The 26,738-nt window shown below is 52.0% G+C and overlaps 3 protein-coding genes across 14 annotated transcripts in view; 2 read left to right on the plus strand and 1 right to left on the minus strand.

Moving 5' to 3' along the window:
- ENTPD8 (ectonucleoside triphosphate diphosphohydrolase 8) overlaps window positions 1-3,165 on the plus strand; it is a 9,989-nt gene extending 6,824 nt beyond the window's left edge. Inside the window, exons 6-10 of the mRNA XM_056504875.1 lie at window positions 86-316; window positions 809-1,069; window positions 1,430-1,540; window positions 1,694-1,828; window positions 2,700-3,165. Coding sequence (XP_056360850.1) covers window positions 86-316; window positions 809-1,069; window positions 1,430-1,540; window positions 1,694-1,828; window positions 2,700-2,891 — 930 coding nt within the window. The 3' untranslated portion in view covers window positions 2,892-3,165. The remainder of the gene's footprint in view (window positions 1-85; window positions 317-808; window positions 1,070-1,429; window positions 1,541-1,693; window positions 1,829-2,699) is intronic.
- A 272-nt stretch (window positions 3,166-3,437) lies between these two features.
- Window positions 3,438-19,012, minus strand: NOXA1 (NADPH oxidase activator 1). 9 transcript variants are annotated; one of them, XM_056504870.1, is made up of 15 exons: window positions 18,464-19,012; window positions 16,255-16,337; window positions 14,850-14,958; window positions 12,541-12,675; window positions 11,390-11,497; window positions 10,645-10,704; window positions 10,058-10,095; window positions 8,822-8,963; window positions 7,379-7,432; window positions 6,685-6,757; window positions 6,490-6,548; window positions 5,917-6,077; window positions 4,908-5,013; window positions 4,701-4,824; window positions 3,438-4,477 (listed from the first exon to the last, which is right to left on the minus strand). In XM_056504870.1, exons 1-15 carry the CDS (start codon window positions 18,635-18,637, stop codon window positions 4,380-4,382), a joined length of 1,524 nt encoding a protein of 507 aa, XP_056360845.1. In that variant the 5' UTR covers window positions 18,638-19,012; the 3' UTR covers window positions 3,438-4,379. The 9 variants fall into 9 exon arrangements, with proteins under 9 accessions (XP_056360845.1, XP_056360846.1, XP_056360849.1 ...); XM_056504871.1 differs by having other exon boundaries at window positions 6,685-6,754; window positions 18,464-18,822; XM_056504874.1 differs by lacking the exon at window positions 4,908-5,013 and having other exon boundaries at window positions 18,464-18,747.
- Window positions 19,013-19,037: 25 nt separating this feature from the next.
- The window catches only part of EXD3 (exonuclease 3'-5' domain containing 3), a 204,998-nt gene continuing 197,297 nt past the window's right edge, over window positions 19,038-26,738 (plus strand). For 2 of the 4 annotated variants that reach the window (XM_056504861.1, XM_056504864.1), the window contains exons 1-2: window positions 19,038-19,195; window positions 20,485-20,550. The gene's annotated coding sequence lies outside the window, so the exon portion shown is untranslated. The other 2 variants (XM_056504862.1, XM_056504863.1) reach the window with 2 other exon arrangements.

A 26,738-nucleotide genomic window follows, 5' to 3' on the forward strand; every position in this document is an offset into this window, starting at 1 on the left:
TGTGTGAGTGTGCGTGTGAGTGCGAGTGTGAGTGTGAGTGCGAGTGCCCGCAGCTCAGCCTTACTCTTGCTGTGTGTTGGGCCAGTTCTCGTTTGCAGAGAAGTGGGAACAGCCCCAGGACACCGAGGTTCTGGGAGCTCTGGACCTTGGCGGGGCCTCGACGCAGATCACCTTCCAGCCCGGGGGGCCTGTGGAGGACAGGAACACGTCCGTGTTCTTCCGGCTCTACGGCACCAACTACTCCCTGTACAGCCACAGCTACCTGTGCTACGGGCAGAGCCAGGCCCTGAAGATGCTGCTGGCAGCTCTGCACCAGGTGCAGGGGGCACGGGGGCTGCTCAGCCACCTCCCAGGGCCATGGCACATCTCCCCCTGCAGTGTTGGGTGTGCGTGTGGGCAAAGAGCTGGGAGTTGTGAGAGGCTTGGATTTTATCTAGGGGAGCAAAAACTCGCCTCATTTGGGTGGCAGGTGGTGGTTGTTGCCAGCCAGGGCTCCCTTCTGCCCTCATCTTGACATGCAGTGGCATTTTTTGTCATTTCCTGAGCCCAGATGTACGTGTAGGATTTTGCTGTCACCATTCTCTTGGCCTTGCCTGACTTCTGCCCAGAGAGAGGTTTCCAGCACAGTCCCTGCAGACGTGGCTGGGACAGAGGCAGAGCCCAGTGCTGTGGGAGGCGGGGGTGCTCCGGGAGCTCACGGGTGGGATGCATGCAGCCCTCCTGGGGTGTAGGTGCTGCTTTTTGGGACGAGCTGTGGGACAGGGCTCAGTGGCACGGCAGCCCCATTAATGGCTGTGTCTCTCTCCAGGCCAGCTCCAGTGCTGAGATCTCCCACCCCTGCTACCCCCGTGGGTACCAGGAGAACCTGACGGTGGCAGAGCTCTACGACAGCCCCTGTGTGCACGCGCCAGGCTCAGCCAGCCCCGGCCTGGTGCTCAGGGTGACGGGGACAGGGGAGCCAGGCGCGTGTGGCGCGGCCGTGCAGAGACTCTTCAGCTCCAGCTGCGGGGCGCGGGGGCCGTGCGGGCTCAATGGGGTGTACCAGCCCCCCGTGCGGGGACAGTTCCTCGTAAGCAGCTCTGCCCCGCGCCGGGGGGGGGTGATGCAGACAGGGACTCTCCTCTGCCTGGGGAGAGAGGGATCCTCGGGGCTGGTTCTATCTGCAAACCTCTTCTTTGCTCGGAGGTGGCTTCTGCCTCCTGCCGTGTCCCAGCCTTCCCTGAGGCAGAGCCTGTCTGAGGGAGCATGTCTGAGCTAGCTCGGAGTGCAAGAGCAGCCCCAGGTGTCAGCCAGCTCTGAGACTTGCTGGTAGACCATCAAGGGGGTGCCAGATGCAGAACCCTGGGGACTACTTGGCACTCTGTCCCCTGGCAAGAGGGACCCCTGGGTAGGAAGGATTGTGGTTTTCACTGTGTCCCCTTCCCCCCAGGCCTTCTCTGGGTTCTACTACACCTTCCACTTCCTGAACCTGACCCACCAGCAGTCTCTGAGTGAAGTCAACACCACAGTCCTGTCCTTCTGCAGGAGGAACTGGACAGAGGTAAGAGCCCTGTGAAGGGCAGCCAGGAGCCTTGTGCTTATCCTGTCCTGAATCTCTGCCCTTGGAGCACAAGCCCGGCTGTTTCCTGGGCTAGGGAGGGTTTCTGAGCATCTCTTTCATTGCCTGTTGCTCTGTGTCCCTGATGGCCCACAGCTGGTGCAGAGCTACCCACAGGATTTGAAGTACCTGCACACCTACTGCTCCGTGGCCATTTACATCCTGACGCTGCTGCTCGATGGCTACAAGTTCAATGAGCACACCTGGAGCAACATCCACTTCAGCAGGCAGGTAAACATCTGTGGGCAGCAGGAGAGGATGGACGTGTTCAGGAGCAGCATCTCTGAGTCCTCTGTGCCAGAAATGTGTCCCTGTTTCACAGCTGCTCCTCAGGGATCCCAGGAGAGCTTTGCTCTCTCTTAGCCATGCCCAAACCTCTGATCCAGCTCATGTCTCACGTTCCTTGCTGTGAATGCAGCTGATTTTAAGGGGGTCAGGGAAAAGCAGAGCAGAATTTGGCCACTTTGGTCTCTGATGTTGTTATCAGAGAGGTGATGGTGGCCCCATGACCACTTTGAACCAGAGTATGGCCTGGCCAGAATAGTTCCAGGATGAGAGGAACAGCCTCAAGTTGTGCCAGGGGAAGCTTAGTTAGGCACTAGGGATGGTTTTTTTTCATGTAAAGGATCAGGCTTTGGAACAGGCTGCCCAGGGCAGTGGTGAAGTCACCATCCCAGGAAGTGTTCAAACATGTGGATGTGGCACTTGAAGGATACAGCTCAGTGATGAACAGGGTGATGGTGCTGGGCTGGTGGCTGGACTCAGTGATCTGAAAGGTCTTTTCTGATCTTACCAATTCTGCAGGCAAATTAGAAGGATTACAGGGGTGGAGGAAAGAGCAGATCCAAAATCATCTGCAGGTCACAGAGGCACACCTGAGTCAGAACAGTCATCCATGGTTAGCTGTCCCTTAGCCCTGGGGGAGGGGGACAGGAAAGCTCTTTGTGCAACTGCTGCTGGCAAGATCAGGCTCACCACAGGCTGGTCCCCGTGTGCAATGGCAGCTGGGACAGCTCGGGAGAGGTGCCCCTCAGCCCCTCACACCTGGCTGCTGGTGCCTGGGAGAGGTGCTTTGGGGTGATGCTCTGTGCTCTCCCCTCAGGCAGCAAACACAGACATCGGGTGGACACTGGGCTTCATGCTGAACTTGACCAACATGATCCCTGCTGAGGCTCTGCTGCACGTCAAGGGCCACCAGCCCGGCCTGTGGGCAGGGGCTGTCTCCTTCCTCGTGCTGGCCATCCTGGCAGGCCTGGTGGCTGCTTTCTTACAGTGTTTCTGGAAAACAAAGTAGCTCCCAGCTCCTGACTAGAGGCATCCTGCCCACTAAACCAGGCAGGGAAGTGGTGCAGAAGAGGTGGAAAGTGGAAAAGAATGAAGGCATTAGACCCACCTCCATTGCTCAGGGATGACTGGGTCATCTCTGTGAATGTGGTGTCAAAGGTGTCTTGATCTCTCTCCAAGAGAAAGACTCCTTTAATCTGACTGCCAAAATCTGATTGAGATTTGCTGGCTGGATGAAGCCAGCAAAATTCAAACTAGAAATAAAATCAGTTTTGTTTTTCAAATATGAATGTCACTGCTCAGCCTAGCACAGTTTCCTTGGCACTCCCAGTCCTGCTGAGCTACTCTTCCAACAGCCCTGGGAGGCAACTGGCAATGGAGAGCTGTGGTGGGCACCTAACTCTGAGCAGAAGGATGACATCATGTGTATCCTGCCCTGTGCAAGATGTGCAATATTTTTGTAGTACATGACAGAACCTCTTCACAAAGACACTGTCAGCTGTCTTTAAAAATACTTACTGGCATATCTCAGCAGAAGAACACAAGTGAAAGTTGATTTAAGAGTTGCCAACTCTGGCTCAGGGTTTATTTTATATTCAAGTTACATAGCCAAGTTTTGTCAAGACATCAAATCCAGAACAGGCTCCAGCTCCAGGCACTTGAGTGTTTTATTTAGATCAGCAGAGCCTAGCCCAGCCCAGCTGCAGGAATTAGACAGGGCTTTCAGTCCTTGCAGCAGCAGTCCAGTACTGCACTTCCCAGCCAGCCCTTTCCTCAGGGTCTCCAGGGCTCTCTCACAGCCCAGAGCTGCTCTGAGCATGGGGATTTCCACAATTGCATCTGTGCTCCAAGATCCCACCTTGGCCTTATTGCTTAAGACAAGTGCCAAAGGCATCTGGCCAAGGAATGGTCAGGTCCATAGACTATTTGCTATGGAAGACAGTGGTCCTAACTCGTGGTGTTAACCCGTTAATCCCACTGCAAACTGATTCCAAAAGCCTTTTGAAAGAGCAGCATCTCTGGCTGGTGGAGATAAGGTTATGTGACCTGAGAGCCAGGGGAACAGGGCTCGGCCCCTTCTCCCAGCCAGCTGCCCTTGGCTTCAGAAGTGAGGCTCAGCCTTCACAGCCCCATCATAAGCAGCAAGGGAGAAGGGGTAAAGACTTCCAGCCAGGGGAAACTCTTCCCATGCAGGGGAAACTCTTTCTACCCAGAAGCTGAGCTGCCACATGGACAATTCCCAGGCCATAGGCAAACCCCAGAGCTCTCTCCCTCGCTCTCTGCTCTGCACAGACACATCTTTGGCAGTGTAAGCAGGAGGTCAGGGAACAGGCTGGAGGAAATGCCATCACTGGAACTGTCCCCATGGATCTGAGTGGGAGTTATCCCCTGTCCAGGTATGGCAGAGCTTCTGGCTGTGCTGGCTGAGGCCCAAATGAGCTGGGACCAGTGTTTCCACCCCTAGGGGTGCAGTCAGGCAGGAAAAGGCTCCTGTTTGCTAGAGGGAGGCAGCATCACAGCTGGTCTGGGTGGCAAAGCATTTGGGGAAGATACCAGTCTTGCCATTGCAGCGTCCTTCCAGCCAGTCCTTGTTCACTGGAAAACATGAAGGAGCAGGAATGAGCCCTGCTGAATGGGCCCATATGAATGGGGTTAGTGAGAGTTTTCATGGCTGGAATTTAACTCTGCACAAAACCCAGTGCAAGCCTATAACTCCTGAGTATGAACCTGAGACAGTGCTGGAGAGGCCACATTTTCCCCAGTGCCTCCCCACAGCAGACTCCAAGAGCCTGGCCCAGCAGCAGGACTGGAGAGCTACCTTCAGAGAGGATATCCAGCACATCTCCCTTGCTGAACTCCAGGTCCCCTGGTCCCTGTGCCAGGTAAGAGTGCTGAGCCAGCATCTGGTAGAGAATAGGTCTGCCCAAGTGGGAGTCTGAATCCTGCAGGAAAAAGCCAGCATGGAGGTGGCAAAGCAGAGCAGAGACGAGTCCAGCCCAGCAGAGACTCTCCCCAGCCCACACACCTGGCAGCAGAGTGTCAGCCTGCCGTCCGTCAGCTGCTGCCACACCTTCCCCAGGTCTTCCTGTCCTGACACTGTCCCCAGCTCTGTGCCATCCTGGAGCCTGCAGCTGCAAGGGTTCATTAACACTGAGCAAATCATCTCCTTTAAAGCCAAATTTGGACACAAGCCCAGCCCTCTGCCACCCTCAATCTTCACACCCGCTTGCAGGCCAGCTCTGAGCTTGTCCCCTTGCACAGTGACACAGGGCCACCCCACATGCTCAGCAGGCAGAAATGGCACTGGGGAGTGACACTGTCACCTCCTCACACACAAACTTGAGGGGAAGATCCTAAACTCTCCTGATGCCACTGTGTGCCCCAAGGGGTGTCACAGTCGGGGAGATCTCAGCCTAGGATCTCCTGCCTGAGTCCCAGATTGCTCTGCATTGATCCTTGTCACTGCAAAAGCTGAACTGAGTGGGACAAAATCCAATCTGCAGCAGCTGCATCTACACAGTTTTTCCTTCTGTTTTTGTTCTTGACCATGGTACAGTTTCCTAGGAAAGATCATTTAGGTTTCCAAGGCCCATACAATTACAGAGTCATAGAATGATGTAGCTTGGAAGGTCCCTAAAGATAATTTAGCTTCAACCCTCTGCTATGGGCAGAGAATCTTTCACTACACCAGGTTGTTCCAAGCCCCATCCAATCTGGCTGTGAACAGTTCCAGGGATGAGGAATCCACAATAAAGAGTTTCTTCCTAATATCTCATCCGACTCTGCCCTCTGTCAGTTTGAAGCCATTCCTCCTTGTCCTGTCACTCCATGCCTTTGTCATATGTCCCTCTCCAGCCCTCCCTGAGCCCTTTATGTTCTGGGAGGGGATTACAAGGGGATCAGCAAGTGAGGATCACACTGCTGTCCAAGCCAAAGGCCACGGCGAGGTTTGCCCTCTAGGCAGACAGCGTGCTCGCCGGATCCGGGGTTCCCAGCTGGGTGCCGTGTCCCGGGGGAGTGGCCGCCGCCCGTACCTGAGCGTGCCGCGCTGAGCCTGCAGAGCCAGCGTGTCCCGCAGCAGGGCGCGCAGCGCCGGCAGCGCGGGGGCCGCGCCCGCCCGCAGCACCAGCGAGCACTCGCAGCGCAGCCGCAGCACCGCCGGCCGGCCAGCGGCCTGCCCGCGGCCCGGGGGCACCTGCGGAGAGAGCGACAACCTCAGTGTCCTCAGCTGGGAGGGACCCACAGCCACCCTGAGTGCGGCCCCTGCACATCACCCAACAGGGCAAATTTGAATGAACTGTGCTACCCAGACTAATAGGGACAGAAAATGGAACACAAGGAGGGGGGAAGGGACAGCAGGGTGTTCAAAGACAACTGCCTCTTGCAAAGTGTGATACAGCCCAAGCTTGAGTTGTTGGGGTGGTCACAAACTGGAAGGAAAGACCACATGGGAGCCTCTCTTTAGAATGGAAAAGTGGTCAGAGGAAAGAGGTTTTTTGTTCCCCAGTGATTTGGGAGCAGCTGAGGAATTTTGGGCAAGAATCTTTCACTTTTCCCAGCCCTGGTCTCCTGATGCTGTGCCAGCTTCAGCCTGTGGAACATCTCACCTTGGAGTCCGTGTGGGCACTGGCATCATTGGCAGAGGCATTTTCTTCCCCAGGAGGATCTGCAGAACAGCACAAAGACAGGGCAACAGCCCTGCAGTCAGCAGAGGCTGCAGGGGGGCCACCACCTCCTCATACCCCTTAAAGAGTAGGGTTTGGGCACATCTTCACCCACTAATCCCAATTGTCCAGGATTACCTGGCTTCTGCTTCACATGGAGGCAGCTGGGAGGCACCTGGGCAGGAGGAAGGGGAATCCCAGTGTTGATCTTCTGCAACAAAACGACATTAGAAAGGAGAAGGCAGAAAACATGGGAGCCTGGACAAGACTGGTGTGTGACAGGCTGCAGCCAGCTAGAGATTTGTGTGTGCAACCCCAGAAAGAGCTCCAGGGAGAGCTGCTCACTGAAAGGCTGGATGAGACAAAACACTCACACTGTGCTGAGGGCTCTCCCCACCTGGGCTGGTTCATGGTGACACATCCATGTGCAAACAACCAAGTGTGTACCAGGGATTCATTTGGAGGGGGAAAAATGACCAAAAAATCATAGCAACATCAGAACAACCATGTGCTTGAAAACTTCCTCCCAGGAGACAGGGGGCTGAGCTGCACCCTTGCACACTGGGTTCAGAGGGAAGATCACTGGGACAGTGTGGCTGTGCATGTGCAGAGATGGGAGATGAAGTTCTCCTGAATCAAAGGGATTTTTCCTACTCCTAGCTCTTCTGTTGTTCCCATTCAAGTGCACTTAGTCTTCAGTCAATAGTCTCAGTGTTTCATACTATATATTTCTCTTATAGAGTTGTCCTATCCTGTGATAATCTTACAGATAAATGTCCCAAATATATGTCTTGGTCTCTCCCTGCCCCTGGTTGCAAGGTTGCCAGCTCACCCACTTATCCATCCTTGAGGCAGGCTCCAGGAGAGAGCTTGGGATGTGCAGCTTCTGCAGAGAGACACAGAGCAGAGCAGGGTGAGAGAGGAGCCCAGGGACCAGCACTGCCTGCCACCCTATGGCCATGAGAATGTGCCTGGGGACAGGGTCACCCCCAGCCATCCAAGTGCCCAGTGCTCACAAACTGCTGGACAAAATCCAATGGTCCTTCTGCAGCTTTTCCTGCTGGGAGCAGAGCTGCTGCTGGAGTGGCTGCAGTGGAACAGGCCAAACACCCAACAAATCCCCTGCTCCCAAGACAGATGCTCAGGCAGCAAGGATGCCCAGGGATACCAGTCCAGCAGCATTTCTGTCTCTTCTGACAATCACTGCTGCTCATTTCAACCGAGCATTGCAATTTTTTGCTTGCAATGTGTTTTTTTTTCTGTTGAGAGTATATTTTTATTTTTCCTACATTGAATTTCACCTGGCACTTCACTTAGCAGTCAACTAGCACATCCAAATACTTGAGTAACTGTTTCTGTTAACTCCAGATGCTTCAGGCTCTCCCCCTATTTCTGTATCACTTAGGAATATGCTAAATGCTTATGTCACAGAGGATTTGCTGTGGGAACATCCTTTCTTTTTAAAAATGAAAGGAAGAAAAACCCGTTCATTTATACCAAACTTTTAATTCTGTATTTTTACCAGTCCTCAGAGCACCGTCTCTCTTGCTCAAACACCTGACTGGTTTATAGTTGCCTTATGAAGAATCTTTTTTTAAAGATAGGCAGATAATACATCCACTGAACCTAATCCAGGTATACAATGGCTCTTTCAAAAAAGAAATGGCTTCTGCCAACAAAAGATTTTCCATGTTGTGTTTACACTACAGCTCCCTGGCCTGCAGGAAGATGTCAGATTTTCTGGGTTCTAAGTCCTTAGGACTTCTCTAGAACCCTTCATAAAATCTGCCTGTACAGCTAAAACCCTCCCCAAACCTTCCCAAAATTCATTGAACAGAGGCACTACAGGCAGGTAAGGACCAGCCCATCTCCTCAGCTCCATCAGAGCTCTCAGAGTATAAATCCTGCTCTGAATGGTGATCCTGGTGAGGTCTGGTATCCTACAACTCCCCAGCAGGATCCCCTATGGTGGAGAGTCCAACAGCCATCCTTGTGGATCTACAGAAGGGAATAGCAGAGGCTGGTGAGAGCCCAGTGTCAGCAAATCTATGGGGTGTGGAAAGGAGCTCCTGAGGATTGTGCTCAGAGGGGGCTAGGACCAAGCCCTGCCCACGGGGCGTGTCCCTCACCTGCCCATGGGTTGTGTCCCTCACCTGCCCATGGGTTGTGTCCCTCACCTGCCCACGGGGCGTGTCCCTCACCTGCCCACGGGGCCGTGTCCCTCACCTGCCCACGGGGCCGTGTCCCTCACCTGCCCATGGGTTGTGTCCCTCACCTGCCCATCGTGGATGGCCGTGGCCCAGCCGTCTGCTGTCCTGCTGAGCACAAACAAGAGGCTCCCGGCCGGCAGCTCCGCCCCCGCGGGCTCCTGGGGCCGGTACTGGGCCAGCACTCGGTGGTAGCCGGACTCGGCATCCCTGTGGCAAGGAGAGGAGCAGCTGCACAGCCTGGGGTGCTGAGCCCCACACTGCACCAGCCCCAATGGCACATGGCCTGGGTGCTGCTGGCTCTGAGCCACCCCAATGGCACACAGCCTGGGGGGCTCTGAGCCCTACACTGCACCAGCCCCAATGGCACACGGCCTGGGGGGCTGAGCCCCACACTGCACCAGCCCCAATGGCACACGGCCTGGGGTGCTGCTGGCTCTGAGCCACCCCAATGGCACACAGCCTGGGGGGCTCTGAGCCCACACTGCACCAGCCCCAATGGCACATTGCCTGGGGTGCTGCTGGCTCTGAGCCACCCCAATGGCACACGGCCTGGGGGGCTCTGAGCCCACACTGCACCAGCCCCAATGGCACACAGCCTGGGGGGCTCTGAGCCCACACTGCACCAGCCCCAATGGCACATTGCCTGGGGTGCTGCTGGCTCTGAGCCCCACACTGCACCCACCCCATGGCACCGGCTGTGAGTGTGAGTGTTGGCAAACTGTGATTTCCACTGCTGCTCTTTGATCCAACTGGGAACAAAAGGGGCTTGGAAAACACCGGTTTGCCAAGCCCAGCTGCATTTTCATTGTACTGATAAACACTGTCAAGATCAAAGCAATTATTCAACATAGCCTTGAAGTACTGCTGGTGCAGTATCACCACAACAAATTACTTTCTTGGGGTTTGAACGTGATTTTGGCTCAGGACATTCGGGCTGGTAGTGAGTATTTGGAATTATCCTGGGAATTAACATGGGAAAGCTGAGCATCCTCTGCCACAGACCTGGACAGGTCCTACAACCTCTGTCTGCTTCCATTCCCCAGGCATGCCACGATCCATGCCTGTCTCCCAATAATATTGAATCAAGTCCTGTAAACTGTCCAGAGGCTCCTGCAGAGCTCCCAGGGACCTGCAGTGTCCTTTGCAGCCACAGAAGACTATGAGTGTTTGTCATTCACTCCACCCTTGGTGAAAAGTGGGTGTGGATCGCTCAGAGTCTTCACGCAAAGACTCTGGAGAACAAAAGACTTTCTGAACAGTAGTGAGAGAAGGGTAAAACCAAGGTGGGACTGAACACTCACCGCAGAGCATCGGCACTGGGTTCATAAAAGCCCTGTTTCTGTGGGAGAAACAAGAGGATCTGTTTGTAACAGTGCCTCCTACAGCAGCACCACCTCACCTCCTGACTGTGCTAGTTCGTCCTTACTCTTGACCCCGTTTGTCATTCCACACCACCCAGAAAAATCTGCTGCTCCACACCTTACCAGTGTACCTTCTCTTCCTTCTCCTCCCTCTTTATCTCATCAGGAAGTAATACAATCTCTTCCTCCTCCCCTGGCTCCAAGGAACTCCCAGCACAGAGTGAGGCAGCTGTGCTCACACTGACTCATTTACTGAAGTGAAGAGCAGAGACAGGCTGAGCACAGCAAAGCACTGCTGCTTTGACATGGTGAAGAGCCAAAAATGCATCTTTAAAGGGCTGGAGATTCCCATCACCGAGTCCCTTACAGCCAGTGCTGAGCTTAGCTCTGAACATCCCCACGGATCCAGGCTGGTATTACAATGGTTTTACCATGAGTCCACTCTTCCCCTGACAGTTTGGATCTGAGCCCACTTCTGGAGCTCCACGACAGCTCCACTCCTCCTTTCACAGCCCCATGCTGCTCACCTGAGGCCTGAGAGGCTCAAAGCCAATGTACTCATCGTTGGGAATGATGGATGAGATCACCTGTCAGAGAACAAAGCAATGAGTGGCTGGAGGAAGAGACCCCCAAACTTCATCCAAGATTATCTGCTCAGACCCATTTCCTTCTGGCATCCCAAGGTCAGGCAAAATGTGGAGCTGAGCACACAGTGGGAGAGGCAGAGCTGGATTCCCAAGACAGCTTCAACCATTTGTGTCCCAGTTTTTTAGATTTTCCAAGGTTTCTTTAAAAGTATGTGAATTTATTACTTTCCTTTATTTGTTTTGGAGCTCTTTGTTCTGACTGTACTGGTCACAGAAGGGGTCAGAGAAACTCTCTGCTGCCTTGTATTAAGGAATGTGCCAAAGCATTTGTCCCCCAAGTGCTCACTCGTCCCCCTGGGAAGGCAGGACTGAGACAACGTGCCCCTCTTTAAAAGGTCACTGTCAGCAAAAGGGTAACCATGGGTTCCCAGAGTACCTGCTCAGCCCTGTCAGACTTTAAAGTGACATGGATTGAAAAGGTATTTTAGTGCCAAAGTGCATTTTTTGGTAGAAGAAGTGGCAATCCTAACAAATTTTGGCTTCTGTGTCCCCACTGCCTGGACTGGCTGCAAGCTCTGCAGTCCTGGACCCTGCTCTGGGTCCTTGCACAGCACTGTTTTCTGGAGATGGCAGAGGCAGGATTTTTTTCTGCTGCTGTTAATTGTGACAATTATGTGCCTGTTACCTTGGGTTTACCCAGGAAATCTTTTGAATCCAGCTGCTCAACTTCCTTCTTTCGTGGTCTGAAAAGTTCCCCAAGAGGAACTAGCATGGGCTCTAAAAACAGGTGGTCCTGGGGTGGGGAAAGAAGGTAAAGGAAAAGTCATCAATTCACACTGAATGAAACACCAGAGCACTGAAAAGCAAACACAGCTTAGGTATGCAACAGCAGCTCCAGGAAGATATTGGGGCAAAAATTTCAGCTGTGACAAAGGCCACTCAGGCTCCACAAAAGCATGAGCAAACTGAGAGCTCAGCAGCCCCTCCCCATTGTGGAGGCAAGGACTGACACTGCTGGCATGGGGTGGGTGCAAAGGGAAGTACAGGAAGGTTTATCAAACAAATCTTCCAAACAGCTTTTCTGTTTGACTTCAGATGCTTTCCATTCAGCCACTAAGTAGCATGCTAATAGTAAATATAAATAATACACTGGAAAAGCACAAATGTGATGCCAGAAGAGATGATCAGACTAAAAACAAAGTATGAATCACTTATAAAGTATGAAGGTAGCAAACTAATGAATCCTTTAGGAAGAGTAAATCAGAGATCTGCTAATGTTTCCAGATCATAAAGGAGTTTAACAGGAACCTTTTACTTAGAAGCAGCCCTAGAAACACTTTCACACCCTACTTAAGCTCTAAAAGTGATTGACATTAATATCTGAGCTGCCACCAATTGTTTCTGAGGCCAAAAAGACTCAAAAAAAGGCAGTCAGTGCCATGAAAAGGGAGACTCTGCAGACCTGCACTTGTAGGGGTCCTGCACTTGAAACACTGCCCAATGCAATGGGTTTTGCAGGACAAGTACAAGTGGAACTGAGCTCCTGAACATGAGGACCCAGGAAGCCTTGTTCCCAGCCTCAGAGGTCATCCCCAAATTCCCCACCATGGTGTTTGTGGGCAGTGAAGCACTGGGGTGACAGAGTTCCTCAATCACCTGAAGCACTGGTTTGGCAGAGCACCATGTGCAAATGGCTCAGACTGTGCTAGCAGGTGGCCAAGCAGGTGGGTGGATGGCAGGAACATGCAGGTGTCAGGAACACTCAGACAACTTTTAGCACACATCCCTGAGCTGAAGCCCAATGCACACAGCCAGGAACTCACAGAGTGGCCTTACCTGCACCCGCTCCAGGGCCAGCTCCAGGACTGCTGCTCTTCTTTCAGGTCTCCACACAACAGCTTTCTCTAGGGTGACTCTGGCCTCCTGCCACTGCTGCAGGTGGCACTGCACTGCTGCAGTGCTGTACAGCACCTGGAGTGGGCACAGGGAAGGGACTCAGAGGGCCAGGATCAAGGCACAGCCAACACATCCTCCTGAACTCAGCCAAGAAACAGGGACAGGCACTGAAACACCAAAAATTCAGCAACAGGAGAGACACTCTGAGAAGCATAGCAGGGGAAATTTCACCATCAGAAAGGAAAAATAAAAGCTTGGGTGTGCTGGAGCTGCTGGTCAAGGTGAGGAGAGACATGGGGACAGCAGGTGAAGACTCTGGTGCCACACTGTTTATATCTGATCTTTCCTGCATCCAAAAGGCCTGGAAGCTTTTCTTTGGTTTCTTCCTGCATGTAATGCTTGTTGTAATCCTGACTCCTTGTCACTGCAAAATAACTTAACTGAAGATGTTTCATGTGGTAGTCAGCTGTGAATGTACAAACTGTCAGCTGCAGCTTGTCACCCTTCAGCAACATGTCAGTCTGGTCCTGCAGGCTGTGGGAGTGCTGCAGACAGGATGCTGGGGAGCTGTGGTCCATACTGAGAGTGGGAGATGTCTTTCTGTCACTGGCCAGCACTCAGTGTGCTGAAAAGCTGCTGGGCCACAGGCAGAGCAGTGTCAGACAGCTCCCCATCTCCTGTGATAGGGTTATCAGCTGGGAATTGAGGTGTGTCCCTGGCTGCACACCTTGCTCAGGACAAGGCTGGAGCTCATAGGATGCTTTTCCTTTACTCTTTAATCATGGCAGTAGAAGACTCTCTTTGGGAGTGTGAGGAATGGCAACCCTGAACTTGCACAGGAGCTTCAGGGATTCTTGGGAGGCAAGGCAGCAGTTCTCACTCAGTCAGAAGTGTCACAGCCTTGCAAGGGGCAAATATTTCTGGGTTTTCAAACCATGCATGTATTTCTCAGGAGAAGATCAGCTGCAGCACGTGAGAGGCCATGCATGAGAAAGCTGATGGCACAATTGTTCTGGAGGATGATGTTTTGTGTATTTTGAAAGATGAGCTACAGGTAAGAATGAGATACAGCTGGATCAGGATGCTGATCCCAAGTCTGGAGGGCCAGCATAGTGCCAGCACATGTCCCTGGTGATGCCTGGAGGCAGGGGTGGTGTGCTCAGGGCCCCAGCCTCCTCAGGACACTCCTGAGCCCTGCCCCTTTCCCAGGGGACTGCTCATTTCCAAGAGAAGGCAGCATCATGGCACTGAAGCTGTTAAAGCCAGGGAGGTTTGGGTAATGCCACAGATGCCAAGAATAGCTTCCTCCTGCCAGGTATAAGGTGCATGAAGATTGCCTGAGGTGCTTGACTGGAGTTACACAATGACTCCTCACTCTCACAGAAGTAAGGATTTAAATCCTCTTTCCTGTATCTGCTTTTCAATCTGTGCATGTGGACTAAGAGAAACCAAAATGAACCTTTCCAGTAAGGACAGTTTCTAGGAATCCTTTACATATGTCCAACTACTACAAAAATTTACAATTGCAGTTCAGCCTTTGAGGTTCCTTGAACAGGATGTGGCAGGTTGGCTCTGCGTGACAGTAAGAGGAGCAGGATGGAGCATGACAAGCACAGCCTGTGAACAGGGTGTAAGGTCAGGCACAGAGGGAATATTAGATCAGTTGCTGCAGTTGGAAAGAGGCTCTCATGCACCTGAATTTCCTGGAGTCTGCATTATGCATCAGCTCTGTTCTCATCTGTCAATGTTTCAACCTCTTTCAGCGCTGAGAGCTGAGGAATTCACTGAACTTATGTGTGTATTTACATGCAAGTGTAAATATTACATGGAATTCCAGACTGGGTTGGGTTGGGTTGGGAAGGACCCTAAAGCTCCCAGTGCTCTCCTGCCACAGGCAGGGACATTTGCTATAGATCAGGCTGCTCCAAGCCCTGTCCAACCTGGCTTTGACACTTCCAGGGATGGGGCAGCACCACTTTGTCTACAAACAGAGAAAGTAAAAACCCCTCAACACAGGAATTCGTCTGCACCTGCTCTGAACAATTTTACTTTTCAAACTGGACAGTTTGCTAAACTTTCCAGAGATGATGCTGACTAACAACTTTTATGATTAAGTTACTTTAAACAAAGTGCAAGCAGAATATTTTTACAGTTCAAATGTACTTTCTTGAAAAAGTCTTGAGTTACTAATGCCTGCTACTGACACCCTCAATAGTGGAGAAGGATTGCTGAGCCAGGCTGACTCTTACCTCCCAGGCATAGAGGATGTGCCTCAGCCCCAGCTGCTTGTAATCAATGAAGGGATTTTGTCTTAGGTGACTGAAGGCCATGTGATAATCAGAGAGAGCTTCTTCATACCTGCAATACAGAGATGACACAAGAAACTGAGCCTAAAAAAGCTGGAGACTGTTTAAGAAGCTTAAAAATCACACTAGCAAATAACATGTATTCTGCTGCACCAGAGATGTGTCATCTTTGTAAAGAACAAAGATTACCATCTGCTGGGAGCTCCCTGCCTGTCTCAGGAGGATCAAGGGCTGGGAACTTGGCTGATGGGGACCAGGGAGGCCAGAGAATGGGAATTGAGAAACTCAACATTGAGAACCTCAACATTTAGAAATGTAAAGAACCTCTGCAAATAAGGAGGGAATTAGTCTGAATTTACACCACCTATGCAACTGAAATTCAAGCAGGTGCCCACTGAGGCTGCATGTGGTGAAAGGAAGGGCCCAGGAAGGGCTGTGCAGTGGGCACCCAACCAAGAGGTGCCCAGGTGAGGGTGGGCTGGTGGGAGCAGCTTCAGATGAAGGAAGCAGCCCTGGGGTGCTGGAGGCCATCAGCTCTTTGGGCAGGGGAAAACTGCCAGCTGTGCTGCCCCTGCAGTGAGTGTGCTTGGGGCACATTTGCTCCTGCTGGTGGTGGAGCAGTTCCAGAGAGCCCTGTCTGGGGCTCCACCAGCCCCAGGCACAGCCCTCCACTGGAGAAGCCAGAACTGCTCACTTTAACTCCCTCCCAGATATAAAGACAAGCATTTTGTGGAGATTAAAGTCTGGAAAATATGGGGAAAACAACAGTAAAGAAAATAACTGAGCTCAAAGGTAAGACAAGATCTGTAAAATAACCCAGCTCTCTGAAGAGGATGTCACTGTGCTTTAACTGTGGAAACAATGAACAACCATTACACTTCTGGAGCAATTTCAATATTTTATCAGTGAGACTGAGATCAGGCCCCCAAAGTCTGGTGGCAGGAGAGAATGCAGGCTGCATTTTTAGGAAGGCCAGACTCATGTGTGTCACGTGAAGACATACCAAGCAGCATAATTATATTTTTTTTAATTCCCAAAGAAAATCTGAAGGGCAACATAACACTGTGGCAGCCTTGCACCCAGGAGTCTCTGTGTTTAGGGGACAGCAATGTGGTGTGTCAGCCACCACTGGGGCCCCAGAGCTGTGCAGCTCTTATCAGAGACAAGACTTGCTGACTTGTGACAGGGTTTCTAAGGCTAAAGCAGACCCCGTGAACCCTGTAAGGTTGCTGGAAGAAGTGAATTTTGGAATCAAAGAATAATTTAGGTTTAGAAATAAAACAGGACTGAAAGGAGAATCAAGACTGCAGAATCAAAGGATCAAAGACTGACTGTGCACCTCACTCACATTTCCAGCTGCAGGTGGACAAACCCTCTCTGGAAGTAGCCCACTGCCAGGGAATTGTCCTTCTCAATGGTTTTATTGAATGCCTGAGGAGAAAAACACAGGCAGACTGCAAGGATCAGCTGTGATCTGTCCTGTCAGTGCCTGGGCACACACACCCAGCTGCCCTCACAGAGGCAATCCCATGGCTCCTGCCCAGCCTCGAGGGGCCAGACACAGCTCCTGGTCTTCTCTCAGGTCTTGGCTCTGTGTGAGCTGAGCTTCAGGCTTTTACCCCTCCTTGCTACAAGGGACTGGACATAAATGAGCTGCATTGGCCACGTGGCTTCTTAAAATGGGAAAGCTACAGCCTGAAGCAGAGTTGGCCAGGATAGTGGGAGCAGCAGGACTGTCCAGGCTGGGGAAGGCTGAGGTGATGAAAGGGTGAAAGGGAGGAAGCTGCAGGGCTTCACACAATGGCCTCTCAGTCAGTAGCTCTGCTCAGCGGCCCAGCTGAATCCAGGCACTGCTCACAGGGCTGGCAGCTACTCGTGGTTCGGCATGCTGGGAGAGCCAAGAGTCCTCCTGAGGCAGCAGCAGGGATGTGCTCCTTCCCTTCCCACTGCACACACCTCATGGGGATAACACCTGCTGAAAGGCAGCCCTCCCTGAGCCTGCCTGCACAGGGACAGCACTGCAGGTGAGCAGGAGTCTGTGACCCCACACACACCGTGCTGGACCTCTGCCTCGCTGGGGCAGAAGTGAAAGAACAACAACCACTGACAACAACTACTGACTCAGTAGAGCTGAGCTTCTTCCCAGTCACTGGCCCTTGGCTGGGGCTCAGAAGTCTCCCCTGAGCTCTCTCCCTCACTGCATGGCACCACTGCCATGTGCTCACTGCATCCCAAACACCACTGCCCTGCTCAGGGCTCCAGGGCGCTGCCCCAGCCCCTCCAGCACAGCCTCAGCTCTCCCTTATGCTGTCTGAGGAAAGCTTTATCTGCACCTCCTCACCGGGGACGGACGGATGGACAGACAGATGGATGGATATACAGACATTCCAGGTGCTGGCACAAAAAGGCTTTTCCTCAGGGCACCTCCTTTCCCATCCCAAGGGCAGTGGTTTTCCAGCATGGAAGTTTTGTTCTGGCAGTCTCCACTGCCAAGCAACATATTTGTACTTTCAAAACACATCCATCTCATGTCTAAACCCATGTCTATAGAACAGCTATTGGACAATCCTTTCCCTGCTTTGATTTAAAGCTACAATACATTTTAAATTTATTGTGCATGTCCAGTGGGTTGAGGTCTTCGCTTGGAATCAGTCAGGCTGAGCTTTAGAGGTGTGGTTTTCACATCATAATGAGCTAAGTTCACCTAAAGGACATAATCTAAAATGATTTAGCTTGAATGAAACTTACGGTACATTGCCAGATGCAGCTTCTAGTATCTAATGAAAGCACTCTCTGTCTCCATTATCTTGTTTCCAAATATTTCTGCCCACTGATCGGTATTTTCATAGCATTTAGAGAACCATGGAATCACAGAATCATTAAGGTTAGAAAACACCTCAAAGATCAAGTCCAACTATTAAGCCGGCATCACCGAGCTCACCACTGAACCCTGTCCTCAATGGCCACATTTTAATTTCAACCTTTTCCACTTTTCTATGATTCACTCTGCTAAACCTTTTCTTCAAACCATTCACCCTCCAACATCCCTGCTCGCATTCCCGCAGGACACGAAAGGCTGGATTTCAAATCTAGTTTTAGCATCATTCCCTCCGGCCGGCCCGTGGGGAGCCGAGCCGCCCGTCCCGGGCTCCCCCTTTCCCCGGGCTCCGCTCACCCTGAGGGCCGCCCGTCCCCGGCTCCCCCTTTCCCCGGGGCTCACCCTGAGGGCCGCCTCGGGCCGCCCGTCCCCGGCTCCACCTTTCCCCGGGGCTCACCCTGAGGGCCGCCTCGAGCTCCCCCTTTCCCCGGGGCTCACCCTGAGGGCCGCCTCGAGCTCCCCCTTTCCCCGGGCTCCGCTCACCCTGAGGGCCGCCTCGGGCCGCCCGTCCCGGGCTCCCCCTTTCCCCGGGGCTCACCCTGAGGGCCGCCTCGAGCTCCCCCTTTCCCCGGGGCTCACCCTGAGGGCCGCCTCGAGCTCCCCCTTTCCCCGGGCTCCGCTCACCCTGAGGGCCGCCGAGGGCCGCCCGTCCCCGGCTCCCCCTTTCCCCGGGGCTCACCCTGAGGGCCGCCTCGGGCCGCCCGGCCAGCAGGTGCACGCAGCCCATGTTGAAGCAGATCCTGGCCGGAGGCTCCGCGATGCCGCCCAAGGCGTCCAGAGCAGCGTCCCAGTGCCCGCGGTCCGCGGCCCGCACGGCCTCGTGCCAGCGCCGCACCAGCTCGCGGTACGCCATGGCAGGTACCGGGAACGGGCACCGGGCACCGGGAACGGGCACTGGCCGCACCTGCGCCGCACCTGCCGCGGCGGGCGGGGAAACGCAGCACCGCCGCCCGCTGCGCTCCTCCCCCTGGGCTGCGCCCAGAACGGGACACGGGCCGCGGCAGGCCGGGCAGACACCTGAGCGGGCACTGGGGGATGCTGCCCGCAGGGGGCACCTGAGCAGCCGCCAGGAGCGAGCCCTCGCCCAGCGCTGCCCAGCCAAAATACCTCTTTGGGAGTTCTTTAAATAAAATGTTTAATGGAATTTAATATATTAGATGTTCTCACGGCCATGCATAGTGCGAGTTAACTACAGTAAGTACGGTAGGCATAGGCGGCGCCGTGATCCGGTAAATACGGTAGAGCTCCAGCCCTCCGCTCCCGCGCTCCCTCGGGCGACATCGCCCCCTGGCGGCGCTGCTCCTCGGTGTCCCGGAACAGGAGGCCGATGGGGGCGCTGCGCCGTGCGCGAGGCGTTCCGGGGTTTGCGGAGCGGCGGGGAAGGCTGTGCGCGGCGCACCGTCGGTGCCAGGTGAGTCCCGGCCGGGCACGGCCTCAGGAGCGCTCCTCACTGCGCCGTGACAGCGGCAGCGGCGCCCTCAGCCCCGGCGCCCTCAGCGGGGCCGCTCCCACAGCCCCGGCGCCCTCAGCGGGGCCGCTCCCACGGCCCGCACCGCGCCACGAGAGGCGCCGGGGCTGGCGGGGCCGCGCCGGGCCGGGCCAGGCTGAGGGGCTGGGCCAGGCCGAGGAGAGAACAGGGTCAGAATTAGCGTTGATTGCACCTTCAGCTCCGCTGGGCGGACTTAGAGCGAGTTAAATGCAAGGTAGCAAAGCAAGGAAATGAGGAGTGGCCCTTCTCCAGGCAGCGTGGAGCTGGTGGATTTCAATTTGAAACAGACTAGTTGGGCTCCTTGCCACTGATTTGACATGTGGCGGAGAATGAGAAAGAAGTCAGTGGCATTTGGAAGTACCGCGAGTATTGTCCACACATGGAAAGATAAAATGTGGTTTAGATAAAGAAAGACAGTTTGTTAACGTGATGTCAGCAGCCCAGAAACAAATTTGAGATGGACATATCAGGAGTGGGTCCTGTTGGTGTCCTGCTCTGGGGCTGCTGTTCCTGCCCCTGCTTGTGGTAGCAACTGACATTAAAAAATGCATTAAAGCTCTTTGTCCTGTCATAATATAGCAGCCAAATTCTCTTCCCAGTGCTTCAGTCCATGTCTGAGTCTGTTTAGAAGAGCAAAGCTGCAGGTGTGTCTGCACAGGTGAGCTCTGGATCCTGTGCAGGTTGCTGAGCTGGGCATTGCTGTGATCCTTGTCCCACTGAGCAGGAAGGGACCCCCCAGGATGACCCAGCCCAGCCCCTGTCCCTGCCCAGACCCCCCAACAATCCCCCCTGTCCATCCCTGGTGTCCAAACGCTCCTGGAGCTCTGGCAGCCTCAGGGCCGTGCCCATTCCCTGGGGAGCCTGGGCAGTGCCAGCACCTCTGGGGGAAGAACCTTGCCCTGAGCTCCAGCCTGTCCCAGTCCCAGCTGTTCCCTGGCTTCTGTCCCTGTCCCAGAGCAGAGATCAGAGCTGCCCCTGCACTGCCCCCCAGGTGAGCTGCAAATTTCTCTGAGGTCTCCCCTCATAATCTTAACATTACAGTAGAGATGCTTAGCAAGAAGTAAAGAAGTTGGCAAGTATGTGAAAGGGGTTCAAGGAAGAATGTGATGCCTACCAATGGCTGTCTACCGGCCTGCATTAGCCAGGGGGCTGTGGGCTGTGATGAGGTGCCAGGTGTACAAGTGCTCACAGGCTCGTTTGCTTCCTCGCAGCTCCTGGTGGCAGCAGGATCCCCCAGACATCGGCAGCAGCTGACACCTTCACTGTCCTCCCTCGAGGTGAGTTTCCAGCTCTGTTTAGACATCTGACACATCTGGCAGGATGGGGGCAGTGCAGCTTCAGGAACTTCTGCCCCTTTCCATTCTGTCGTGTAGGAGCTTGGGAAAGGATCATTTGCACCATCTGCTCCCAGCTGGGGTGTTGAGGGACAGGGGGAGGGAGAGGACAGGAGCTGCACAGGAGCTACTGTAACTCACCTGAGCCTACACTGTGCAGCTGTGCTCTCCTGGCAGAGCTGTAGGAACAGCTTCAAGGGCAAGGAGCAGCCCCATTCTGGCACTGTGATGCTGAGATTAGTAAAGTGAGTTTCTGTTCTGAGGATCATAATGGGGTTTGTGTCTCAATAAGAACTTCTTTGGGCTGCAGGATGGTTTCTTAGTTTATGTTGGTGGGTGAAAGGGAACTGGGTAATAAACCATGTGTCTGCTGTATGAACTTGTAGCCAGTCCTGTTCCACCACTGCAGCTTGTGTGACCACTCTTGGGTGCAGACCAAATAGTATTTTATGGTACACCAGTGTTTTAAGGAATATATTCAAGGAGATTCCATTTTGATTTGTGAACTTCATTGATGATATTCACTTATTTTTGTAAAGTGTGAGTTAACTACATCATATGTTGAAAAGTTACCCAGCAATTCTTTACTGACTGTGTAAAACTCAGTTTATCTTAAAAAGTTCTACTGGGTTAACTTTCATTTGACTTCATCTGACTTTCTTCTCTTGGAATGGGAGAACTGTGAATTTTCCCATCTTTCTCCATAGTCCTGCTGCCTACTGAGATATTTACCAACAAGGGCTTGCACAGTGCAGGGCAGTATAAAATATCTGTGCAGGAGCAGCCTCCAGTTAGTGTCTGTCACCTGCTTTCCCATTTTCAAGTGGAAAAAAGGCTCATTTTGGGTTTTTCCTGGTGTCCCTGTGTGCATGAAATGCAGCTGCAGCCTCGTTAGAGGGCACTCTGGAATCACCCAGGGAGCTGAGCAGCCACATTCCAGCTCTCCAGAGAAACTCTGCTGCAAATGTCCTTTGCTCCCAGAGCAGAAAGCGGGAAGCTGGAGCTGGATTACCTGGGTGCTGGTGATCCAAGGCAAGGCTGCCTGTGCTGTGGCCTGATTTCATGCTTGTGCTCTATATGGAACATAGGAACAATTTATTAGAGAATTCACTCCAGTTTTCCAAATATGAATTAACAAACTTGCTTTTCTCATGGCCTTTACCCCATAAACTGCACTGATCCTAAATATATATCTGTTCTGTATTTTTTTTTTGGTTGCTATTTTCTTTAAAAAGGTAAATCCTTGGTAAAAATATAAGGTGCTTCAGAAACTCTTGGATTTTAATACCAGCCCTTCCACCAGTTCTATCTGTGCCTTGGACAAATAGTTTGTTGTGTCTCCTTTTACTTTCCTTGTGTCAAAAAGAGGATAATGATTTTCACCTTGGGAGAATTAATCAATATATATAAATATGCTTTGAAATCGGAAGTGGTTTAGAATTTTTTGAAAATATAATTAAAATACTGAACAAAGCAGGAGTCAGAGAAGTCAAATTTAAAACCATGATTATTGTTCAAGTGCTTTGGTGGTGCTTCTGTTCTGGCAAGATTGTAGAGCCAGATTATTTGCATTACTTTTGATTTTGTGATGTTTTTAGTTTTTTTGTCCAAGGAGCAGTATTCTTTATGTGCAGGAGTCAGATACACAAACATAATCTCACCTTTGTCCAAACATACCTTGTTTTGCTGTTACAAAATCAAACCGAACCGGTGGGACCCAGGAGCTTTCTGAGCAATTAGCACTGACTCATCCCCACCCTGGGAAGGCCTGGCAGAGCCCAGGCTGTGTTTCCTCTGCTGCAGCCATCCCTGCAGGGCACAAACCTCAGCTTCAAGGTGTGGCTCCACTCACCTGTGCATTCTGTGCTCTGGGATCGGTGGGGGCGGTGCCTGGGCTCTGTCACTGCTCTGTGCCTCTGCAGGATGGGACAGGAGGCATGGGGCTGATGTGACAGGCCACAGGGCAGGACAGCTGTGAACAGAGCCAGCTGTGCAGCTGACTGCCCAGCTCCTTCCACACTGCTGTGTGTCCTGCCTGAGCTGCACTCCAAGGGGCAGCTTTTCTGTCTGTAGGGTAAGGACAGTAAACACTGATCACAGCAGTTTATCAAAGCAGGTTCTGTTTTTCTTTCAGCAGGACACAGCACTTTCTTTGGAGTCCTGAATCGCTGTGCAGGGCTTCTATGAGCTCATTCTCCACAGTCAAAGCAGAATCATAATAAGATATCCTGGTCAGGCCTTCTTTTTCCTCTCCTGGTTTTTCATCTCCCCAGATTTCCCTTTCTGTCCCCCTAGACCTTTCCATCCCCTTGGTAGCTTTTTGGCAAAGATTGGCTGCCTGGATAGAAGAAAAGCAGAGCCATTCCTACTCAGGGGTTCTCCAGCATCCCTCTGTGGGAGAGCACAGGAGGAGGCAGCAGGAGCTGGGCTGGGCTGTGTGTGTGGCTGCCCTTGGGGAGATGCTGCAGCCTGTGAGGCAGCTGGTGGCACAGGGTGACAGGCCCTGCAGGCAGCTCTGGGCTGTGCTGGGCATCCTGGCTGAGCAGGCACTCAGCACTTGCCAGTGCCACTGCTCTGCTGGAGGCTGGCACAGCTGCTCTGGCCAGAGGCTGTGGGTGGGGGACAAGAGCAGCCCAGACCTGGCTGGGGCTGGTGTGTGGCCCCTGGATTCTTTCAGGAGTTGGGAATGCAGCAGCAGACGAGGCAGGCTGGGATGGCTTCCCAGTGACTGCATCAGCTGGAATTTCTGAGGAGCCTTCTATTTGTCTGGCTGGCAGATGGATTTTAAGGTGGAATGGAATACACAAGGACTCCTCCTCTGGCAGAGATAACAACAGTTGCTGTGCTTGAAGCATCTCATCTGTGGGAGAGGGAATTGTGGTTTTTAATGGGTTTGAAGAGTGTTTCTTGTACTCATGTGATTTCTGTAAGTGACTTCAGGACTGACATTGTGAATGGCAGAGGCTTCAGCCAAAATCTTCACTCTTCAGTGTTATCCTCCATCCCATATCTAGATCCCTCTCATGTTTTACCACAGTTTGGGTGTTCTAAAATATCCTGTAATGCAGGAGCCAGGGACATTACAGAACATACTTAAGAGGAACTCTAGCCTGCCTGTATAAAACACTTTCTTCCAGTCTTGAGTAATATCTTCTAGAAATATTCTCACAGAACATTTCTGTGGAACTGAAAGTTTCATTTTATGGTGACAATGTTTTGGGTTTTGTCATTGCTTGAAGACCAGCTGTGTTCTGTGGTGACATGCTTGCCTGAGTTGGCCAAAGCAATCCCCACAGCACAATGTGTTAAAGGGGAACTGGTAGATGCTTTAGCTCTGAAATCAGCTCCAGGTACAAATTAGATTTTTATTACCAAAATGGTTGCAGTTCTTAGTCTCATCTATAGTTACAGTTCAGTGCTGTACTCAAGTCCTGCCAAACCCTGATTTTTGCCCAGCAGCACAGGGGGCTCTGGAGGCCCAGGGCTGGTTCTGGGCAGTGTTTTAGGTCTGTTGGTGTGACTGGGGCTTCTGGAGCTCTGCCGGTAACCTGCCCCAGAATGATGCTCTGATGGGGCAGGTTCTTGTCCTGGGCTCAGAAGCCACTGTAGGACAATTTGTGTGTGATAGGGGAAGGCAGCAATAATGCAGAGTGTCTCCTGCTTAAAAAAGAGTGAAAAATCCCCTGCTAGTAGAGCTTAAGGGAACAAATACAACTGTGAAAACACACAAGAGGAGAATAATGGGGAAAGGTTATAAATACTGTTTTTATGGATATTGGTGACTATCATCCAAACACTTTAGCTCGTACTTCATGCTGTACAGCATTTTGCATAAAATTTAAGCAGTTATTTAAGTTGCCTTGGCTGGTAATGGAGCTAATACTGTGTGTTAGTGCTGCAGGAGCTGTGTGCTGGGCAAGGGGCTGCTGACAGTTCACTGGCTTGTCTGGATTTACAATTTTATTCTGAGGGCAGGACAGGATGGCAGGGCAATTAAATGGAGTTCCATATACCAGAACTCTAATTTATCACATGTGTCCTCCAAACTGAAACTGCCTGATCTCAGAGTTGCTGCCTGCTGTGTGCTCAGACCTTAACCTCTGTGTTTAGATTGCCAATGTGGTGCCAATTAGTGGGACTGGGATGTGGACACTGAGGAATATAACTCACTTCACATGGGCTGCCAAACAACTAGCAGATGTTGAGCTAATGGGTCTTGGCTACCACCAGCCTGACTTGGATTTCAACCCAGAGGTGAAGGAATTTATTTCTCTCTCATTACCAATTCCCTTGTCCCAAGCATCGGGAATTCCATTAGCTTACTCTGGGAGATGAGGTAAAACATTTCCCCTCTCGCTCAAACCTGTTCCCAGGGTGTCTTGTAGGTTGCTTTATTTTAATGTTAATTTGCCACCTTTGGTATGTGTCATCCTACAGAGTAGGCTTGATGATCCATGGGAAATGAGGGTGTGAGCTCAAACATGCAGCTGGAATCCTGGACAGGAGAGCTCTGTGAGTGTGGGGAGGGTCAGGCACTGTCTGCTCAGAGCTGGGATGGGAAGCCTGGCCTGGGATTTACTGGAACTCCTTTGAGTAACACAGGCCCTAGAAAGTGGTGGGGTCTGGCTTGCTGGGATCTTGCCTTTCTCTGTTCTCATGACTGGACGTTGTACACTCAAACCCTGGAAAATGTGTAACTGCAGGCTCAAAGTTTTCCTTCTGGTGCTGAGTCAGTGCTGGAGAATGGCCTGGCAGGTTTTGTGGCTTCTCTAGTGTGATTTAGAGGAGCAGGCAGTAGTTCTTACTCAAGTCACTTGGTCTCTTCAACCTGGAAGAGACTGAGGGGAGATTTATCACAGGTACAACTTCTTGGTGAGGGGAAGCAGAGGGGCAGCTCTGATCTCTGCACCCTGAGACAGGAGCCAGGGAACAGCTGGGGCTGGGCCAGGTCGGCATAGGCTGGAGCTCAGGGCAAGGCTCTTCCCCCAGAGGTGCTGGCACTGCCCAGGCTCAGGCTGGAGCTCAGGGCAAGGCTCTTCCCCCAGAGGTGCTGGCACTGCCCAGGCCCAGGGAATGGGCACGGCCCCGAGGCTGCCTGAGCTCCAGGGGACTTTGGGCACCAGGGATGGACAGGGGGGATTGTTGGGGGGTCTGGCCAGGGACAGGAGTTGGACTCTCTGGTCCTTATGGGTCCCTTCCAGCTCAGGGAATTCTGTCACAGAAGTACCCATGTCATAAGGGAATCATTGTCTCCATCACCTCAGCAGCTTCAGGAACAGAGACAGGGAAATGGGGGCTCAGCTGAAGTAAAAGTAGCACTGAATACTGACTGGTACTTAAATCCCATTTCACGCCTCTCTGTACAGCCAGGTGACATGTTTAATGACTGTGTGCAATTTTAGGGCTGATGCTTTTTGTTCTCTCTGCAGTAACTTTGTCTTTTGTCCTGTGAGAATTTGGCCTTTGACCTAAAAATGCCATCTGTACCATTCTGTCCAGGGTTCTGGTCTTCACCAGTTTCTTTACCTTGCTCATTTCCCACTGCAGTTAAAGACAGTGTTATTCCCATAACAGGTGTTTAAAAACAAAATTGTACTTGATTGGAAGTTTTCAGTTATAGCTTATTTTCTTACTGACATGCTGGTTTGAGGTGTCAAACATGATCAGCATCAACGTCAACAGGAAGAGTTGAGTGAGGGTTAAATAACTGTCACAGTTATTATTCAGTGAGCAATGAAAATAAACTGCTTGCAAGGTCCTGTCATTTCTTGCATTTCTTTTAGGTTCTAAAGAAAATGTTTCATTCAGTGATGTATTTAATTCTGAAATTCTAAAGAGAGCAATTATTTTTAGTTCCTTGATATTAGCAGAACTGGATCTGTCCTGTGGATTCATTTTTCTGGATGTTTATGTATTTCTTAAGGACAACAAAACAGAAGCAATGCAAACAATTATTCTGCACTTACATGATGAATAAGAGCTAAATGCTACTTACCTTTCTTGAAGCATAATTAGCTTTCACATGTTCTGCAGAGGAATAAAGAAAATACAGCATGATAAACCAAGCAATAAGCTGAAATACCTTTTTTGAGCTAGGAAAAGTATAGAATAATAAGGAGTGTGGAGCTTTA

The sequence above is a fragment of the Oenanthe melanoleuca genome, chromosome 17, assembly GCF_029582105.1.
Source record: "Oenanthe melanoleuca isolate GR-GAL-2019-014 chromosome 17, OMel1.0, whole genome shotgun sequence".
In the NCBI taxonomy this organism is placed as follows: Eukaryota; Metazoa; Chordata; class Aves; order Passeriformes; family Muscicapidae; genus Oenanthe; species Oenanthe melanoleuca.

What these genes read in the sequence shown, in the direction of transcription:
- NOXA1 (XM_056504865.1), bottom strand. Translation starts at nt 18,637, where the DNA reads ATGGCGTACCGCGAGCTGGTGCGGCGCTGGCACGAGGCCGTGCGGGCC. An exon ending in ACATCCTCTATGCCTGGGAG is followed by an intron (nt 12,676 to 14,849) that starts GTAAGAGTCAGC and finishes TGCCCACTCCAG; the next exon opens with GTGCTGTACAGCACTGCAGC. An exon ending in GCTCAGCGCGGCACGCTCAG is followed by an intron (nt 5,014 to 5,916) that starts GTACGGGCGGCG and finishes GAACCCTTGCAG; the next exon opens with CTGCAGGCTCCAGGATGGCA.